Here is a 16,211-nt window from a genome sequence, read left to right as displayed (position 1 = left end):
TGTGATGATCAGTTTTCCTTCTTCACTTTGATTTTATTCCATAAACTTCAAATCTTAATTAGAAAAAATAAATATCTTCAAGTCGTTCACAGTTTAGTTTTCTCCGTCTGACCGATCCGCTGTTCAGTCAAAAGCTTCCTCCTGATGGACACAGAGAAACAAGATCAGAGAGAGAATAAAGAAAAAAAAAGAGCAGAATTCACAGAAAAACCTGTTTTGTAGAAATAAATAAAGAAAACAAAGTTACTGTTAGAAAATGTCTCAACTGGATCAAAATCTGGAACATCTGGGACAGGATTCAGGTTGGAGAAAATATCTCTCCTGATTGCTTCCTGATCTTAAAAGCTGTTATTCTAACACACGTGTTAAACTCGAGGCCTGGGGCCAAATCGGGTCCACCATAACTTTTTATGTGGCCCTTCAGGCTCCAGATGCCAAATGACATAAATCGGTTCCTCCAAGTTTTTTGTACAAATTTTGTGAAAAATGGTCAAAAACATTGTGTTGACCAAGTGATGCTAACTCCTACCAGCAGGTGGCAGTGTTTCTTGTTTTTATGACACTGCTGCCTCAGGTTTACTAGATATTAAGTTATTGTCAGCAATCGATATGGTAAGTAACAAAAAGTCACATTTACTGTCATATCAAAGCACAAATATTGCAAAATGTCAAAATCTTTGGTTTTGATTGTAAAAAAAAAAATCATAAAAACAAATCACAAAATCCTGGAGGGACTAATCAATGCAAAAATATGTTCAATATTATTTAATTTTAACAAGTATGTAATGAATGCACAGCCATTAATTTCAGTAATCAAAGCGGATCAGAACCAGCCCTCTTACCCAGCCTCCTTGCTGCTGGACCCAGCCAGCGTGGTTCTCTGCGATGTATCGGGCTCCAAACTGCTGTATCGCCCTGCGTTGGACCACAGTGACGGAGGACAGTCTGCTGGTCACCTCAAAGGCCCAGGCGATCCTCTGCTTCTGGACCAGACCGTCTGGGCATGCCGCCTGGTCCGGTGGCACCACCAGGTTCTGCACGGTGCACGTCAGCTTCTCAAACAGGTTGTAGTTCAGGTTCTGGAGCTGCTGCTGCAGGGCCGGGTTCTGTTTGAGCTGAGCGGGGAAAGAAACTGTGATTAAAACAGAGTTTGGTCGTGTTTTGGTTCTGGTTCTGGTTCAGAACACACCTTCACATTAATGTCATCTCCAAGTGTTATCATCAGCTTGACGAGTCTCTGGATAATCTCTGCAGCAACACAGGAAACCGATCAGAACCTCCTTCATGCAGACCAGGGATCAGCAACCTTCCCCATTCAAAGAGACACTTTTGCCCCCGTTGCTACAAAATAAAACTCACCGAGAACCGCAAAAACGATATTCCAAATACATACTACATTAAAAGTTTGATTTTGTTAGCTTTCATAATAAAACTAAAATGTTCAATTTATTTCCACTTTCAGATTTCAGATCAAAACAAATCTTGTACCTTTTAAGAAAAATAAATTGTAGAATAAGTTCAGCCTCTTCTGTAAATTTTTATGATAAAGAAAGAAAGGTAGTAGGAATGCAACCAGCTGACTTATGATTAATTGTGGTCGTGTTGTTAAAACCCAGAGAATCGGCTAAAGATGCAGCTACTGTCCAGGTAACTGAGGGTTTTTTTTAATGGTCTCACCATCTTGTGTTTGGAGGTTCTGCTCGACGATCGGTGCCGAATCCGCGATCTTCGCCAGCTGCCTCGGGACATTCTGGGCTGTGGAGCAATCCGAAGTTTCGTTACAGATGCCAAAAGTTTTTCTTTTTCAAATATGATCAATTTTATAGCAAAAATCATCTAAAACCATGTTACTATGGAAACACTGTCATACAGAGGTGCTACCTGCTCCAGTAGGAAACAAACAGCTGCTGGAAACATCTGGAATGATTTATTAATGTAAAAAGCTGCTGCATGAACACTCAGCAGGACCAGCTGTGCTTCTGCAGAACGTTTCTGACCTTTTTTTACAGATCCAGAACGATCAAGGGAGTCAGACTCTATGTCCAAGAAGAGTGTCTGAGCAATAACTACTTTTTTTGATTGTTTGTAGAGTGACGGGGCTGAAGGCCTCCCTGGTTCTCCTAGTCCCTTGAGATGTAGTACTGGAGGTGACCTGAGGTTGCAGTATTTCTCCACCAGCAGCAACAGCTTGTCCTGATCCTGCAGACTCTCCATGTTCACCTGCAGACGGAGCAGAAAACATTTCATGTTCTCAGCCTGTTCTGACCCTTCACCAGTGTTGCCAGGTTTCCTGCTATTGATCAGCTTTGGCGGGTTGTTAAAATGTGGGCTGTGGTAAAACATGCATAGCAACACAAATATTCTTGATGACAAAGAAGTGTGATTTATTATGTTGTTGAGTTTCATTAGTTTGAATTTCTTTTTAAGTTGGGTTACGACTGGAAACTGTTAGATCTGACAACCCTGATCCTCTCATCCACACATTAAGTTTGTTTTAATCCAGTTGACAGGATTTAAAACTTTAGCCTCTTACTTCTGAAAAGTTTTCCTGGAGCAGCTGGAACAGCAGCTGAGACACGTTCAACTATCCGAAATCAGCCAGCAGAACATATCACTGCTTTTAAAGACACCCGGTAAAATTATTTTTTCATAACTAGTAGTAGTACTAGTATTGGCTTTAACTTTTTTTTAACCCTAAGCGGTGAAACATGAAGTGTTTGTCTTAAGTTCCTGCTCCAACTTTTTAGTTTCACTTTCCACAAAAACAACAAACACAAAAGCACCTGAACGCACCTAAACGCCTCAGAAAACTTGTTTGTACTCAATAAAACACACAGGTGTGTCTCTATTGGAGTCCGAAACCGAACCAGAACCAGGACTCACCTTTGAAGCCGCTCCTTCAAGCCGCTGGAAGCAGTTCTTGTGAGAAATTCTGTTCCCTACGCCGTCGGCCACTGGGTGGCGCTGCAGCCCTTAGAGATGCTTCATTTCTGACAGCTAACGGTCAGGTAACACCATGAAGCAGAGGGCGGGACAAATATGATCTTCTTAAAACCATTTTTATCATTTCTGACATTAAAGCTTTCCTTTAATTTAACTTAAAGAAATTGTATTTTTTCTCCTCTTTGTCACAGAGCCTGATTTCAGTTTAAGCCACGGAACCAAGATTATATCAAATCCTTCACTCTCACTGAGGCTAACTCCGCCCGGCTGCTGTGTCGGCTGCTCTAAAACAAGCGCTCCTCTGTCAGTTTACTGCTGGACTTTGTTTCACTTCCTTCACTTCCTATTTTATCAGCAGAACTTCCTCATTTTAACACAAATATGTTCTGAGTTCTTGACTTCAGCAGGAGCTTCACAGCCTGCAACAGACCCGTCCAGTCCCAGAACCAGTTTAATGATAGAACCAGTACAGCTGATCCAGTTGGTCCAGTAATGAGAGGAGCATGAACCTGGACGTCTCCCAGCAGCAGATCTGACCTCTGGGTTTCTCCAGCAGAGGGCTCTGAAGATTTGGACCAGATGGCTGCAGGTACTGTTGTTTTTATCAAGTGGAGAGCTTTCTGTTAAAGTTCAGCTTTATTTCTGATGGATCAAAGTTATGTAAGATTTGAGATTCGGTTCATCAGAACATGAAACCAGACCAGGTTCATTAAACGATCTTTATCATGATGACCTCTAACTATCTTTAAAATCAGAACTTTAACCTTGAACAGATTATTTTGTCTCAAAAATGCAAAACTACACAGAGTTCAACATACCTGCAGATGTGTGTTTATTAAGAAAAAGTCTGCAGATTATATTTCACTGTTGAAGCAACAAATTAGATCCAAGTTATGAAAATCCTCCACAGTTTCAGCAGAGAATAAAAGCTATTTTTAATGAGTGGAAAGGAAAAGGTTAAAAGAGAAGCAGAAGAGTTTTCAGAGCATTTCCCCCCTAAAAAACAATGAGGAAGGTTCAAACCGACATGAAAATGCTGCAATCGTTCAGGCAACACTTCACAGGATGTAGTCTGGATTCTACAAAGAGGTTACAGTGGCAGTAACCCAGGGCGGCAAGTTATTTCAGGTGTGGGGGAAAATATTTAGGGTGTTTTATACTAAATGCAAGTTTTACAGAACTGTATATTATATAAAACTCATAAATTTATATGTAGTATGAAATTTTTATATTATTACATTTCTATTTAATCTACACAATACTGAAATATTTAAAAATTATAAAATTATAGTATATACGTTTGGGACTAACATGGAGCAATCTCTTATTGGACATTGTAAACCACCTGTTGATTTACCTGCCTGTTAATTTACTGTAATTTGTATGAATAGAGATTCTTCTTTTTTTTATAGCACACCAAAACTGGCTGTAGCCCAGGGGACCTTATCCTTCTAAATCTGGCTCTACATAGGATATACATTAAGACAAATGCTAAAATAAATTTGTAGCCAATAAATAGAGTATGGGTAACTGATCAACTATGGTTATATACATGTACAGTGACTATTAAAAGTATTCACTTCCTTGGATATTTTACTGTTTTTGTTGCTTTTTCAAATCAGTCAAGTAAAAAAAAAATCACAATCAGATTTAATGTCAGAGAAACTAATTTCTACAAGCACTAATTAGCCAGACCTCTGTTAAATTAGGTCAGTCACTTTAGTATCTCATTTTATGCTGGATATTTCAGTTGTCATTATTTTGTAGAAATTCATTTTTACTTAAAGAGCTTTTTAATTATGTTGATCAGGACTGAATGTAAAAGCAATAAAATTTAGTGTTTAAATCTTAAAAATTAGTTTTCTATCTGGTTTTTCACTGTTTATGTCATATTGTTGGTTTGGATCCTGGTAATGCATCTCTGTAGATCAGAAAGAAAACATTTCAGAGCCAGATCAGTGGGTTTTTATGCATTCTAACTGTTGGGACAGGACAGTTTTCCTCCGACTGATTCAGGTCTGTGTTTGGTTCTGGGTGTTTTAGGTGAGAGGCCCGGTTGTTCCAGCTTAACCACTAAGGAGCTCCAACAGAACTTGAAGCTGGCGAAGCAAAAGGAGCGACCGGTCCGGCTGCTGTTTGAGATCCCATCGAGTCGAGTTGTGGACCAGCTGCTGAACAAATACGTGGTGAGAAAATCAGCAGAAACATGATGCAGACAGTAAACAAGAGGAATCAACTGGGACTGAGGGAAAAAAATGAGTGGGAAAGTCAGGTGAAACAGTCAGGAGAGAGAGTCGACGGTAACAGTAACATATGGAACGCCAGCGGGTTCATATACACATGAACATTTCCCGTTACAGTGTGCAAACAACGTGTAAATTATGTGATGTTTATGCGTCAATCAAGTTGATTTGTACAGCATATTTCAGCAACAAGGCATGTAAACAGCAGAGGATCAGAAAGAGCCAATGAGAAGAGATGCGACTTGGACTGTCAGGAGGTAAAGTTGCCTAGAAGCAACATAAAAACACTCTTAGGCTGCGTTCACACTGCAGCCCGAAGTGACCCAATTGCGATTTTTCTTTTGCCTTAATGTGACCCGTATCCGATCTTTTCATGATAGTCTGAACAACACAGATTGGATTTTTTTCGAATGCGGCCCACCTTACTTCAATATCCAACTGATTTTTCAAATGTGACCTGAATGTGACCGGTCAGGTCACATTCATCCGACAGAACGTCATCGATGCTCATTTTGATGCGTATTCGACTCATAAACATCACACACTGCACTTTGTTTGCGTTGTATTCATGTCAAAGTAACATGAAATGTTCATGTGACCCTGCTGGTTCCTTAATTTTGGGAGGATGATCGGCCAATGCTGACACGTGAAGCAGATCTTATCCCCCTGGCAAAGCTCTACAATCAGACACTGTTTCCTGTTGCTTTGCTGTGAGAGAGGTTTCACTGACAGAGCCAAGCACAAGGTCATGTCTCCATGATTGCAATTAACAATAGCCACCCCAAATCAGTGTCTTTCTGGCTATTTTTAGCAAAATTTTAGACTAAATAAATGGATATCTTCCAAACTCGGAATCGGCAGGTCAGGCTTTTCAAACATTGGCTCGGGCAGAAACCTGCAAGCGGTGCACCCCTCGCCAACTGTGTCCATGTTGTCTTCCTCTCTGTCTAGGCGTATCAGATCGTCGTGATGCGCTCCGGCAGCTTTGATTCCCGCCGTGTTTCCATCGAGCGCCGCTACAGTGACTTCCTGCGGCTTCACCACAAACTGCTGGAGGAGTTTGACGAAGAGCTGGAGGATGTTCTTCTGCCCCCGAAGCTGCTGACGGGAAACTTCAACCCCGAGAACATTCTGGAGCGCCGCCTGGCCCTGCAGGACTACCTGGCCAAGCTGTTCGCGACCCGCTGCGTCAGACACTCCGCCCACTTCTCCGAGTTCTTCACCGAGCACGAGCAGAAGCAGGCCCACGTGCTGCTGCGGGCGGGCCAGTTCAAGGCCGCTCTGGAGCAGCTGCAGACGGTCCTGGAGATCCAGGAAAAGCTGCTGCCGTGGCAGAAGTCCACCCTGACCGTCCCCGCCCTCGCTGCGATCGCCGTGTGTTACCGGGACCTGGACGAGCCGGAGCAGGCCTTCTCAGCCGCTCAGCAAGCTCTTCCTCCGGTGAGGCGCTACGGACTGAAGCCCTACCGAGCGGCGCTGCTGGAGCTGCTGGTGGACCTGGGGTACCAGCTGGGTCGTCCCGTGGCTCAGCTGCAGGATGAGCTGACAGACATCAGGAACGGCGAGAGAGGGGAGGTGTGCTTCCGGTCGCTGAAGGAAGTGGTGATCCACAAGTTCATCTGAGGAAGAGCAGGAACCCAGACTTACCTGAGAGATGAAGTCTGGGTCTACTAAAAACCTAAATGGCCTCAAAGCATGAGAGTGAAACAGTCTGTTCAGTCCGCTTCATTCAAACTCTGGTTTATTTGTCTAGAAAGTCCGGTTCATTTGTGGAGGTGTGAATGCGAACTCTGGTTCGCCTAAAATTTCAAACGCAGATGTGAATACCAAGTGGATCAGAGACCTGCTAAAGCCCTAAAGAAGTTGCTGTAAACTGTTCTTTCTGTTCTTTCTCCCCCCCCTCAGTCTGTCACTGTTTTGTTCTGGATGTGTTCCTATTCCAAAGTATTTTGGGAACATTTTATATTTATTCAAAAACATCAGTAAATGTTCAATTGCATTGGGAAAATGTCGTGTTTGAGTTTCAACAAAGGGGCAAAATAAATCCAAAAGATTTATTTATTAACTTATTAATCGACCACACTAAGTTTTGAGGAGAAAGTCTGTTGCCTGATTGAATTTTAACAATATATGCTTGCAGTCTAATTCTTATCTGATCAAATAGGAAGAACAACCATATGATTTGTTCCTAACTTAAGAGTCTGGGTGATCCGTTGTCTTAATTTATTTTTACATGAGGTGGCACGAACATTACTTTATGTAGAATTTTCTGTCATTCGTATGCAATTCTGACATTTCCTTTATTATTATTTATGGTAACCCTGTCTAATTTCCACATTCTTGTTTTTGTTGTACATTGTCACAAATAAAGATGCCTAAACAATAAATGAAAAAAAAAAGAATCGAAATTCTTCTCCTCCTCACCAGCAGGGGACGCCAAACAAAAGCTCAACCGGAAGCTGATCGTTAAATCCAGGCTGTTGCTCGGGGTTCGATTCATCAGACTGAGCGACGTGTGGCGCAAGTCGTGCAAGTAGCTGAGTTTCAAAACACCATATGCTCATTTTAGTTAAGTTAATTTAGTTAATTCGGGTTAGTTAGAATTAGTTTATCTGTCGATCGATTCAAAAATGGCCGGGGAGTCGGTGAAATTGTCTAAGAACCTGCTGAGGATGAAGGTAAGTGTTAGCATCCGGAGTTAGCATGATTACTTTGTATTAATATATAAAAATAAACAGCGGGATGTCGAGTTGGACGTAGCCGATTCTACATGTTTAAATAAAACTATGCAAAACGTTTCCTAATATAAATTATAGGCTTTCTTTTTATCTCAGATCATGAGGTTTTAGTCATATTTGGGGTATTTTGCCCTGTTGTTTACAGTAACCGATTACTTACTTTCTTCTGTAGTTCATGCAAAGAGGGCTGGACGCCGAAACGAAGAAGCAGCTGGAAGAAGACGAGAAAAGGATAATCAGTGATGAGCACTGGTACCTGGATCTGCCGGAGCTTAAAGCAAAAGAGTAAGTGTCAAAGTTTCAACCGATCTGAGATCAATTTCAGAATGTTATTGTTGGCTCTATTTGACCTGAATAAATATTGATGACTATATTTAACCAGATAGTTTTAACCAACAGACCTCAGACAGTAAACCTGGCACGTTTTATCAGGGAGAAGCTACGGAGTGCCGTTTGTAAAGTTGCACAGCAAAAAAATTAACAGCAATATTATGTTTTATTTAGCCTGTCATACAGGAAAAAATGTGGGTGTTAATTTTTCCAAGTCACATTTTCACCATGTCATTCATACATGACATGATGTATGTCATGTATGAATATATTCTAAATATTTAATTTGAAAGCTAAATATTTACTTTGTAAACTAAATATTTAGTGAGGAAGCTAAGTAATGCTGTCCTCCCTATGACTTTACTCCATTTTATTTATTTAGCTGTTGGTTCAGGTTATTTGGAGAGCATCACACGGTTTGTTGTTTCAGGAATTTGATCATTGAGGAGAAGAGCCTGGTTCCCTGTGAGGATTTGCTCTATGGCCGTATGTCCTTCAAAGGGTTTAATCCAGAGGTGGAGGTAAGAACCAGCAAAACCAGTCCTAGTTTAAAGTGATTCTGTGAAGACAATCTGACAGTGTTTTATTCAATTTGTTCCAGAAACTGATGGTGCTGCTGAATCCTAAAGATGAAAAGGAGGAAGAGGGGGAGGATGTGAGCTGCATGCAGACAGACGTCACTGATGAAGAAATGGCTCTGAGGTAAAAATGGGAGCAGATTATGATCATCCAGACTAGGGATGATTTATTAGAATAAATTTAGTTCCAATAGATTAGCTAATAACATCGCTTAGACATTTTTTTAGTGTTGCCATCCAACAGAGGGCACTGCTGGTCATCCTTTGATACAGAATCAAAGATGGCGGTTATATCGCTGAATAGAAACGATCCAGAGTGCGGTTGGGTTGGAAAATGCACTTTATGCGGTTCCATTTTGAAATATAAACACTCGACAAGGTCCTTCAGCTTCACATTGTTTTGTTTTTCTAAACTCAGCATATCATAAAAATTTAGCCCTTTTATCGAAAGACGGTCGGCCCTCTTCATACAAGCAAAAACTTTGTTTTTTAAGATAATGGCTGCGTATCAATTCACTGTTATTCTGTCAACAAAACCCCCCAAAAAGTTAGCGCTCCTGTCCACCTACACACTGATGTTTGAATGAGTCTTGATTCTCAGCTTCCTGTTTCTGTGTTTCAGGTACGAGAGTTTAGTGGGAACCATGAAGAAGAAGTTTGCAAAGAAGCGCGAGCGAGCAGCGATGGACGAGGACGACGTCAACCAGAACGTAGTTGTGAAAAACTCAAAGAAAGCTTTCCTGAAGCCCCAGGACTGAAAATATTTTGTGATGAAAAACGGGAATGTCGGAAACTACAAACTGAACGGATGCTACACGTTTAGTCGTCTCTGAGAGACGCATTACTGCCGACCGAGCTTTTAAAGGAACAGTTCAACATTTCCGCTCGTCGCACCAGAAGATCCACCGGTTCCAGTTCCGCTTTGAGGTACACACCTCGAAACATTCGGACTCGGACTGTGAAACAGAGGCCGACAGGAAGTTGCTGGATGAATTTCCACATTATTAAAGCTCTGCAGAGAATCTCCAGAGGAACCAAGATTAATTTAATTTGTTACAATGTTTTAGAACTACGCAGATTGGATTGTTTTTTATTTTTTAAGAAAATGTTTTTTTAAACATCTGTGTTGCTGCAGTTCTTCAGGTTATCAATGTACATGTATAAAGAAAATAACGTGAATGAAGCAGACAGGAATATTTTTAAATAAACTGAAACCTTCATGCACCCTCCATAAAAGGATATTTCAGAAATTTAAGAACTTACCTGAGCAGGTGTACCATCTTTAAAAACATAAAAAAGTAAAAGTCTGTTTTATTGAATTTGTAAGCTTTTCTTTTAATCTGTTTAAAGATGGAGCTGTAGTCCTCTATTAGGTGCCAAGAAGGCCTCAAATCTGGAGAGAAAATCTACAATAGATTAGGACCAAGTGATGAAATTTCAAATTAAACCAAGTAATTTAAGTTGGACGCTACATCGAAATGCAAACTTTGTCTAAGGACAATGGCATCCAAACTTTTCTAAGCAGGTCAAAATTAAGTTAGGATTTATCACAATCTGAAAAATTTATTTTGTAAATACAATGTCTAAATTAATTCAACTTCACCTGTCCAATATTTCAATAAAACTAGTAGGGAGATTTTACATCTCTATTTTAAATTTTCATCCAGAGTTAGATGTGGCAGGTTGATTATTCACATTCAGAATTGATCAGACAATAGAAACCAATCTGTGACAGATGGGGCTTTTATTGTGAAAGTCTCAGCTATCACTCAGATGGTCCCTACAGGAACATGTGCACAAGATCAACACTGAAAAGCAACAAGTGAAGACTCAACACTCAAAACAACACAGTTCAGCCAATCACAGAGCAGGACAGACAGGTGGGCGGGGCTTAGGCAAAGTTCTGTTTCAGGAAGTTGATGAGGCCGTTGGTGGACGAGTCGTGAGACGAGACCGGAGAGGCGTCCTTCAGCTCCGGCTCGATCTTCTTTGCCAGCTGCTTCCCGAGCTCCACCCTGGAGACAAAGACAAAACTGTGATGTCACTGAACGCATCATCAGAGAGAGACGGACAACTGGAGGACCGGATTAAACTTCACAGTCCTGCTGGTGTTACCAGGTTCTGAAGCTCGGATACAGCAGGAAGTCAAAGTCTTTCGGTTTAATGTTCGTCTGACATTAAAGTTCAGTGAGGGGAAAAAAAAACTGACAGCTTTTTAAGGCCTTAATGTTAGAAACACAAATTTAAGACCCTGAATCAAACTCACCCCCACTGATCGTAGCTGTTGATGTTCCACATGACGCCCTGGACGAAGATCTTGTGTTCATACATGGCTGAAAAACAGGACAGGTCACATTTACCTTTAGCTGATCAAAACCAGGAAGTTTAATATCCAATAAGCTTCTGGCTGCTCCAATGTGATTGGTTAAAACCATCCGACTTCCAGTACTCACCAATCAGCGCTCCCAGTACGAACGGAGTCAGCTTCTTGAAAACGATGGAGTTGCTGGGCTTGTTCCCTTGGAAAACCTTTGAAGGAGACGTCAGACTGTTAAACTGGAGCCGAACAGACCAAACAGAACCGCAGAGGCGGGCGTGCTTACTTTGTGTGGCAGCAGCTTCTCCAGGGCGTCTCCCGACATTCCCGCTGCTTCCAGCTCTTTCTGAGCCTCCTCTGAGGTTTTTCCCTTCATCAGAGCTTCAGTCTGAGCCAGGAAGTTAGCCACGAGGATCTGAGAGCATGAATTACCTGAATTATTCAGCTGGTTGTACCTCAGGTTTGAATACATGCTGGTGTGGCAGCTGTTTTATTTATGTTACATCCATCCAATATAAACAACTAAACATTAAATCAAAATCCAGAGCTGGGACTACAAGGTAAACCAGTAACGTTAAGGAGAGCTACAGTGGGAAAAACAACAAGATTTTAAACAAAATCGAGTGAAATGACAATGCACCTATATGGCTTGTATATGTGCATCAATAAAGAAACCAAAGCTATAAAATAATGTTTTTATAAAATTCCATCACAAAAACATTTGTGAAAATGTATTTAAACTGATAAAAACTATTAAAATAGTGTAATTTTTTTAAATTAGTAAATTTAAGGGTCAGGGAGAGTTAAAATTAAAACATAAAAATGTAAATATAATATAAATATATTATATACTATAATATCAAAACTTTTCATTTTGATATAAATATTAATAAGACTAATTATTTAACATTCATCTCGTTTTTTTAAAATCTCAAACCACAAACATGTGAACTCACTACAAAACAAATGACTATTTTATTTATCAACTACAATTATAAAATATTATTGTCATTATTTGTTCACAATTTAGACTTTTTTTTTTTTTAATCATCCAATATCAGTTTTTAACATCTGAAAATAATTTTCCATCCACATTTACTGAAATCTGACTATTTTGTAAACCTCCCAGTAAAACCAGTATATAAATCCAGGTGAGCAGGAAGTGTTACCTTGTGATGCAGGTTGTCTCTGATTGGATGCTGGGACTGAGCAGGAATCAGGAAGTCAGCAGGAATCATCCGGGTGCCTGTGGAGCGAACATCCGGTCTGTGATGAGTTGCTGGCGGCTACAGACGGAACCAGTACACCCAGTTAAACCCAGTCACCTTGGTGGATGAGCTGGTAGAAGGCGTGCTGTCCGTTGGTCCCCGGTTCCCCCCAGACGATTGGTCCCGTATGGTAGTTCACGCGGCTGCCGTCTTTGGTGATGTACTTCCCGTTGGACTCCATGTCGCCCTGGGAACACAGGTGGGTTCACGGGTCAGCTGTCTGGATCGGGTCGATCAAAACTCATCGCCGAAGGTCGGAACCGAGCTGACCTGCTGGAAGTAGGCGGCGAAGCGGTGCATGTACTGGTCGTACGGCAGCATGGCGTGCGTCTCGGCCTGGAAGAAGTTGACGTACCAGACGCCCAGGAGGGCCAGCAGAACCGGGACGTTCTGGTCCAGAGGAGCGCTGCGGAAGTGGTTGTCCTGGAGAGAAAGTAGGTCCAGTTTCAGATGAGCTCATGATACATGCTATTGATTAATACGATCAATCAACTTTGGATCAACTCATTGATTGATTAACTAATAAGCGGCCATTTTCTTAAAAACCTTCGTCGTCTCTTACATAAGAGTCGAACATCTTTCCACAACATAAAAGGCTAAAAATTCCATAATACGCTGCATTTAAAAAAAAGTTAAATTTAAGATCATTGAGTGTTTATATTTCATAACAGAACCGCATAAAGTGCATTTTCCATCCCACACCGATTCACTGCTTCAGGATGACAAGCGGCGCCCTCTGCTGGATGGGGGCCAAACTACAACACTAAGAATGTGTTATTAATCTATTGGAACCAATTTTAATAAAATAAACCATTAATCGACAATCAAGTCGATTATTTGCATCTTTACTTCAAAGATTAATAAAGACTTTTACATTTATTATCTCTGTTAAAGTCGCTTTTTTTGTACGTGGAATAAATCCTTCAATAAATTTGAATGATACACATATCAGTACTATTTATTATTTTACCTCATAATTACATTGGAAATTATTTTTAAAGTCATTTTCCACAGTTAACATCCCATAAAAAACAGTGCATCAATCTGTAATGTTTTATGTTTTCTTAGTTTTAAAACCTACATAGAAAAAGCAGATTCTTTAAACAGCACCACACATTTTCTATAATAAATATTTATTAAATATCTATTTTTACCAAAGGTTATGCAACACATGAGGCCCTGAATGCGTTTTATTTAGCTGGACTGTAAAGGTTGCAGCCCCTCTATTTAGAGCATGTACAGGCCCAAACCATCTTCATACAAACACAATACATATTTCATACAAACTGACTTGTTTCTGTTCTGACTCCAAAATAAAAACCCAAACTTGAAATGTTCTCCTACCATCCAGTGAGCTCCTGAAAGAAGCTGCTCGAAGTTTTCAAAGCCTGAAAAACAAACGGAAGACGACTGTGAAAATGACAAAATCACTAATACTCCATCATACAACTCAAGGAAGGGGTAATTTAAATATTTTTGAAAATATTTTGTCAGTTGTAAATCATTCTTTAGAAAAGCAAGCAGGAAAATCAAATCTCTCATGAAAAAAATCCAGCTTTTCTTTTTAAGCCACATCGTTCAGCCGTAAAGGTGACTTAACGGTGGAGAACTGGCATCTGAAAGCATCATGCAGATCTCCATCATCATCATCATCATCATCAGGCCTCAGTCACAGTTGAATGAATCGATTATTGAAATAATCGTCAACAAATTTAGTAATCGCCGACATAGGCCTGTCACAGTAATCAATAATTCAATTAATCACATGAAAAATTTAAACTCAACAATTTCCATTTGCATGATTTATTATTTCTCTCTTTCTACCAAAAACTGGATGACAAAAGGCTTCAGTTTGGTATTGTGGTGTGAACTACGACAGTCTAACAGAGACGTCATAATTCATTTTATTTGTAGTTTTGTTCATTTATTTGGGATGTTTGAATGTCTTCCAGTTCCAGTCTTAAATGTTCATTAGAATTTAAAGTTTTATTGATCTTTGAGAATGTGTTCTTGTTATCCCATTACTATATCTCAAAACAGCGATATTATCGTTTATCGTAACTTCTGGGACAATTTATCGTCCAGCAAAGGCAGATATCATGACTGGCCTGTGCATACAGACTCTAAAAAGGACAACTGCTGTAATTAAGTCAAAACTGTACAAAGATCCAATTATTTCTCAGTTACCTTAATAATCATCAGATCTGTAGCTACAGATACATTTTTGCTCCAAATTGTCAAGTGTTCACTAAAGGGATGCTTTGTTATTAAATTTTAGGCAACAAACATGTTTGTTTTCTGGTTTTAAAAAGGACTTATTTGTTTATTTACATTTTTAATGCATTTCTAATATTGCATTAAAAATATAAAATCTTTTCCTTTGGTTAATCATTAGAATAATCGTTAGTTGCAGCTAGAATCAGTGAGGTCATCAAGCCCCGCCCCCTGGCTCAGTGACGTACCTACATGCAGAGCGATGGACAAACCGATGGCCGACCACAGTGAGTAACGACCTCCGACCCACTGAGGACGAGCAGACATGACAGCAACACAGTCATTCCACCAATCACAGCACGGCACTTCAAAATAAAAGCCCCAGCAGGCTCAGTCAGTTTTAGTTCAGTGGCAGTCGGTGAACCAGAACCAAACCCGGATCGTCCCAAATCAGTCCCAGAAACTGATTATTTTTATCCTGGATCAGCAAAACCTGCTGATCCTGGAAGATTCTGATTGGGTTCAAAGGTCACAGAGATGCCACAGGGTGCAGAAGCAGAACCGGCACAAACTTACGTCCCAGAACTCAAACATGTTGGCCGGGTCGATACCGAAGTCCTTCACCTTGGCCTGAGGAGACAGAGAGACGCGTTAGGCAACAAGAAATGTTCTGCTGGAGGATCAGTCGACCAGAACCAGCAGGACTGATCAGAACCAGCAGGACTGATCAGAACCAGCAGGACTGATCAGAACCAGCAGGACTGATCAGAACCGGGTTCAGCTGGGTCCACTTGTAAACTTTGATGTGTTCTGGCCCGTTTACTCACCGCGTTGGTGGACAGCGCCACAAAGTGTTTGGCCACGGCGGATTTCTGAGGAGGAGAATTAAAGTTAATAAAAACCGGTCCAGTTCTGGTTCTGGTTCTAGGTAACAGAACTCACATCTCCAGCCGCCTTCAGGAACCACTCTCGGGCCGATTCTGCATTGGTGATGGTCTCCTGGGTGGTGAATGTCTGAAATGGGTCCATAAACACAAAATCAGAAACACATGACCTCTGACCCCGCGGGTCAGGCGACCGGCTGACGAACGGACCTTGGAGGCGATGATGAAGAGCGTGGTTTCCGGGTCGAGCTGCTTCAGCGTCTTCGCCATGTGGGTCCCGTCGATGTTGGAGACGAACCAGACGTTTGGACCGCCGGCTGAGTAGGGCTTCAGAGCCTCGGTCACCATCAGGGGTCCCTGAACGCACCAGAGTCACATGACCACTCAAAGCTGCTTCCTGATTGGCTGACTGGATCAGAACCAGAACAGAACTGCTGACTGAAGCAGATCCTCTGTTTTCCTCCAGAACCTTCACAACTGGAGCGTCTGATTGGTCAGGAGGGTCTAATCCTAGTGTGTGTGTGTGTGTGTGTGTGTGTGCGCGCTCACCAGGTCAGAACCTCCGATTCCGATGTTCACCACATCTGTGATGCTTTTCCCGCTGAAGCCTTTCCACTCGCCGCTGCGCACTTTCTGTAAAGAACACACACATCAGGACGAGCTCATGAAACACACACACACACACACACACACACA

The 16,211-nt window shown here is 41.2% G+C and overlaps 4 protein-coding genes across 6 annotated transcripts in view; 2 read left to right on the top strand and 2 right to left on the bottom strand.

The window, feature by feature from the left end:
- Window positions 1–2: 2 nt before the first annotated feature.
- Window positions 3–2,953, bottom strand: si:ch211-218c6.8 (apoptosis facilitator Bcl-2-like protein 14). Of its 3 annotated transcripts, none has more exons than XM_007542353.2 (6): window positions 2,794–2,877; window positions 1,998–2,220; window positions 1,678–1,755; window positions 1,190–1,248; window positions 843–1,115; window positions 3–141 (listed from the first exon to the last, which is right to left on the bottom strand). In XM_007542353.2, exons 2-6 carry the CDS (start codon window positions 2,212–2,214, stop codon window positions 124–126), a joined length of 645 nt encoding a protein of 214 aa, XP_007542415.1. In that variant the 5' UTR covers window positions 2,215–2,220; window positions 2,794–2,877; the 3' UTR covers window positions 3–123. The 3 variants fall into 3 exon arrangements, with proteins under 3 accessions (XP_007542415.1, XP_007542417.1, XP_007542416.1); XM_007542355.2 differs by lacking the exon at window positions 2,794–2,877 and adding an exon at window positions 2,534–2,774; XM_007542354.2 differs by lacking the exon at window positions 2,794–2,877 and adding an exon at window positions 2,884–2,953 and having other exon boundaries at window positions 9–141.
- snx20 (sorting nexin 20) lies at window positions 2,920–7,183 on the top strand. The gene is made up of 4 exons (XM_007542352.2): window positions 2,920–3,008; window positions 3,135–3,532; window positions 4,987–5,129; window positions 6,138–7,183. The coding sequence occupies exons 2-4, from the start codon at window positions 3,523–3,525 to the stop codon at window positions 6,807–6,809; spliced, it is 825 nt and encodes a 274-aa protein (XP_007542414.1). The 5' UTR covers window positions 2,920–3,008; window positions 3,135–3,522; the 3' UTR covers window positions 6,810–7,183.
- Window positions 7,184–7,674: 491 nt separating this feature from the next.
- On the top strand, window positions 7,675–10,150 carry mphosph6 (M-phase phosphoprotein 6). Its single transcript, XM_007542351.2, has 5 exons — window positions 7,675–7,864; window positions 8,097–8,209; window positions 8,685–8,775; window positions 8,856–8,956; window positions 9,455–10,150. The coding sequence occupies exons 1-5, from the start codon at window positions 7,817–7,819 to the stop codon at window positions 9,588–9,590; spliced, it is 489 nt and encodes a 162-aa protein (XP_007542413.1). The 5' UTR covers window positions 7,675–7,816; the 3' UTR covers window positions 9,591–10,150.
- Window positions 10,151–10,557: 407 nt separating this feature from the next.
- Window positions 10,558–16,211, bottom strand: part of gpia (glucose-6-phosphate isomerase a) — a 9,201-nt gene continuing 3,547 nt past the window's right edge. The window contains exons 5-18 of the mRNA XM_007542350.2: window positions 16,065–16,148; window positions 15,726–15,872; window positions 15,574–15,645; window positions 15,459–15,503; window positions 15,208–15,261; window positions 14,880–14,940; window positions 13,762–13,805; window positions 12,688–12,840; window positions 12,475–12,604; window positions 12,319–12,395; window positions 11,436–11,564; window positions 11,286–11,361; window positions 11,099–11,165; window positions 10,558–10,847 (exon numbers count right to left, since the gene is read on the bottom strand). Of these exons, the coding sequence (XP_007542412.1) occupies window positions 10,724–10,847; window positions 11,099–11,165; window positions 11,286–11,361; window positions 11,436–11,564; window positions 12,319–12,395; window positions 12,475–12,604; window positions 12,688–12,840; window positions 13,762–13,805; window positions 14,880–14,940; window positions 15,208–15,261; window positions 15,459–15,503; window positions 15,574–15,645; window positions 15,726–15,872; window positions 16,065–16,148 (1,263 nt within the window). The 3' untranslated portion in view covers window positions 10,558–10,723. The remainder of the gene's footprint in view (window positions 10,848–11,098; window positions 11,166–11,285; window positions 11,362–11,435; window positions 11,565–12,318; window positions 12,396–12,474; window positions 12,605–12,687; window positions 12,841–13,761; window positions 13,806–14,879; window positions 14,941–15,207; window positions 15,262–15,458; window positions 15,504–15,573; window positions 15,646–15,725; window positions 15,873–16,064; window positions 16,149–16,211) is intronic.

The sequence above is a fragment of the Poecilia formosa genome, unplaced genomic scaffold, assembly GCF_000485575.1.
Source record: "Poecilia formosa unplaced genomic scaffold, Poecilia_formosa-5.1.2 Scaffold683, whole genome shotgun sequence".
Lineage (NCBI taxonomy): Eukaryota > Metazoa > Chordata > Actinopteri > Cyprinodontiformes > Poeciliidae > Poecilia > Poecilia formosa.
Note: the sequence above shows the minus strand (reverse complement) of the source record. Positions and strands in the feature narration are given on the sequence as shown.

What these genes read in the sequence shown, in the direction of transcription:
- mphosph6 (XM_007542351.2), top strand. Translation starts at nt 7,817, where the DNA reads ATGGCCGGGGAGTCGGTGAAATTGTCTAAGAACCTGCTGAGGATGAAG. An exon ending in AGAACCTGCTGAGGATGAAG is followed by an intron (nt 7,865 to 8,096) that starts GTAAGTGTTAGC and finishes TTTCTTCTGTAG; the next exon opens with TTCATGCAAAGAGGGCTGGA. An exon ending in CCGGAGCTTAAAGCAAAAGA is followed by an intron (nt 8,210 to 8,684) that starts GTAAGTGTCAAA and finishes TTGTTGTTTCAG; the next exon opens with GAATTTGATCATTGAGGAGA.
- snx20 (XM_007542352.2), top strand. An exon ending in AGCTGCTGAACAAATACGTG is followed by an intron (nt 5,130 to 6,137) that starts GTGAGAAAATCA and finishes CTCTCTGTCTAG; the next exon opens with GCGTATCAGATCGTCGTGAT.
- si:ch211-218c6.8 (XM_007542354.2), bottom strand. Translation starts at nt 2,214, where the DNA reads ATGGAGAGTCTGCAGGATCAGGACAAGCTGTTGCTGCTGGTGGAGAAA. An exon ending in TTCTGGATCTGTAAAAAAAG is followed by an intron (nt 1,756 to 1,997) that starts GTCAGAAACGTT and finishes ATTGCTCCACAG; the next exon opens with CCCAGAATGTCCCGAGGCAG. An exon ending in GAACCTCCAAACACAAGATG is followed by an intron (nt 1,249 to 1,677) that starts GTGAGACCATTA and finishes GTGTTGCTGCAG; the next exon opens with AGATTATCCAGAGACTCGTC.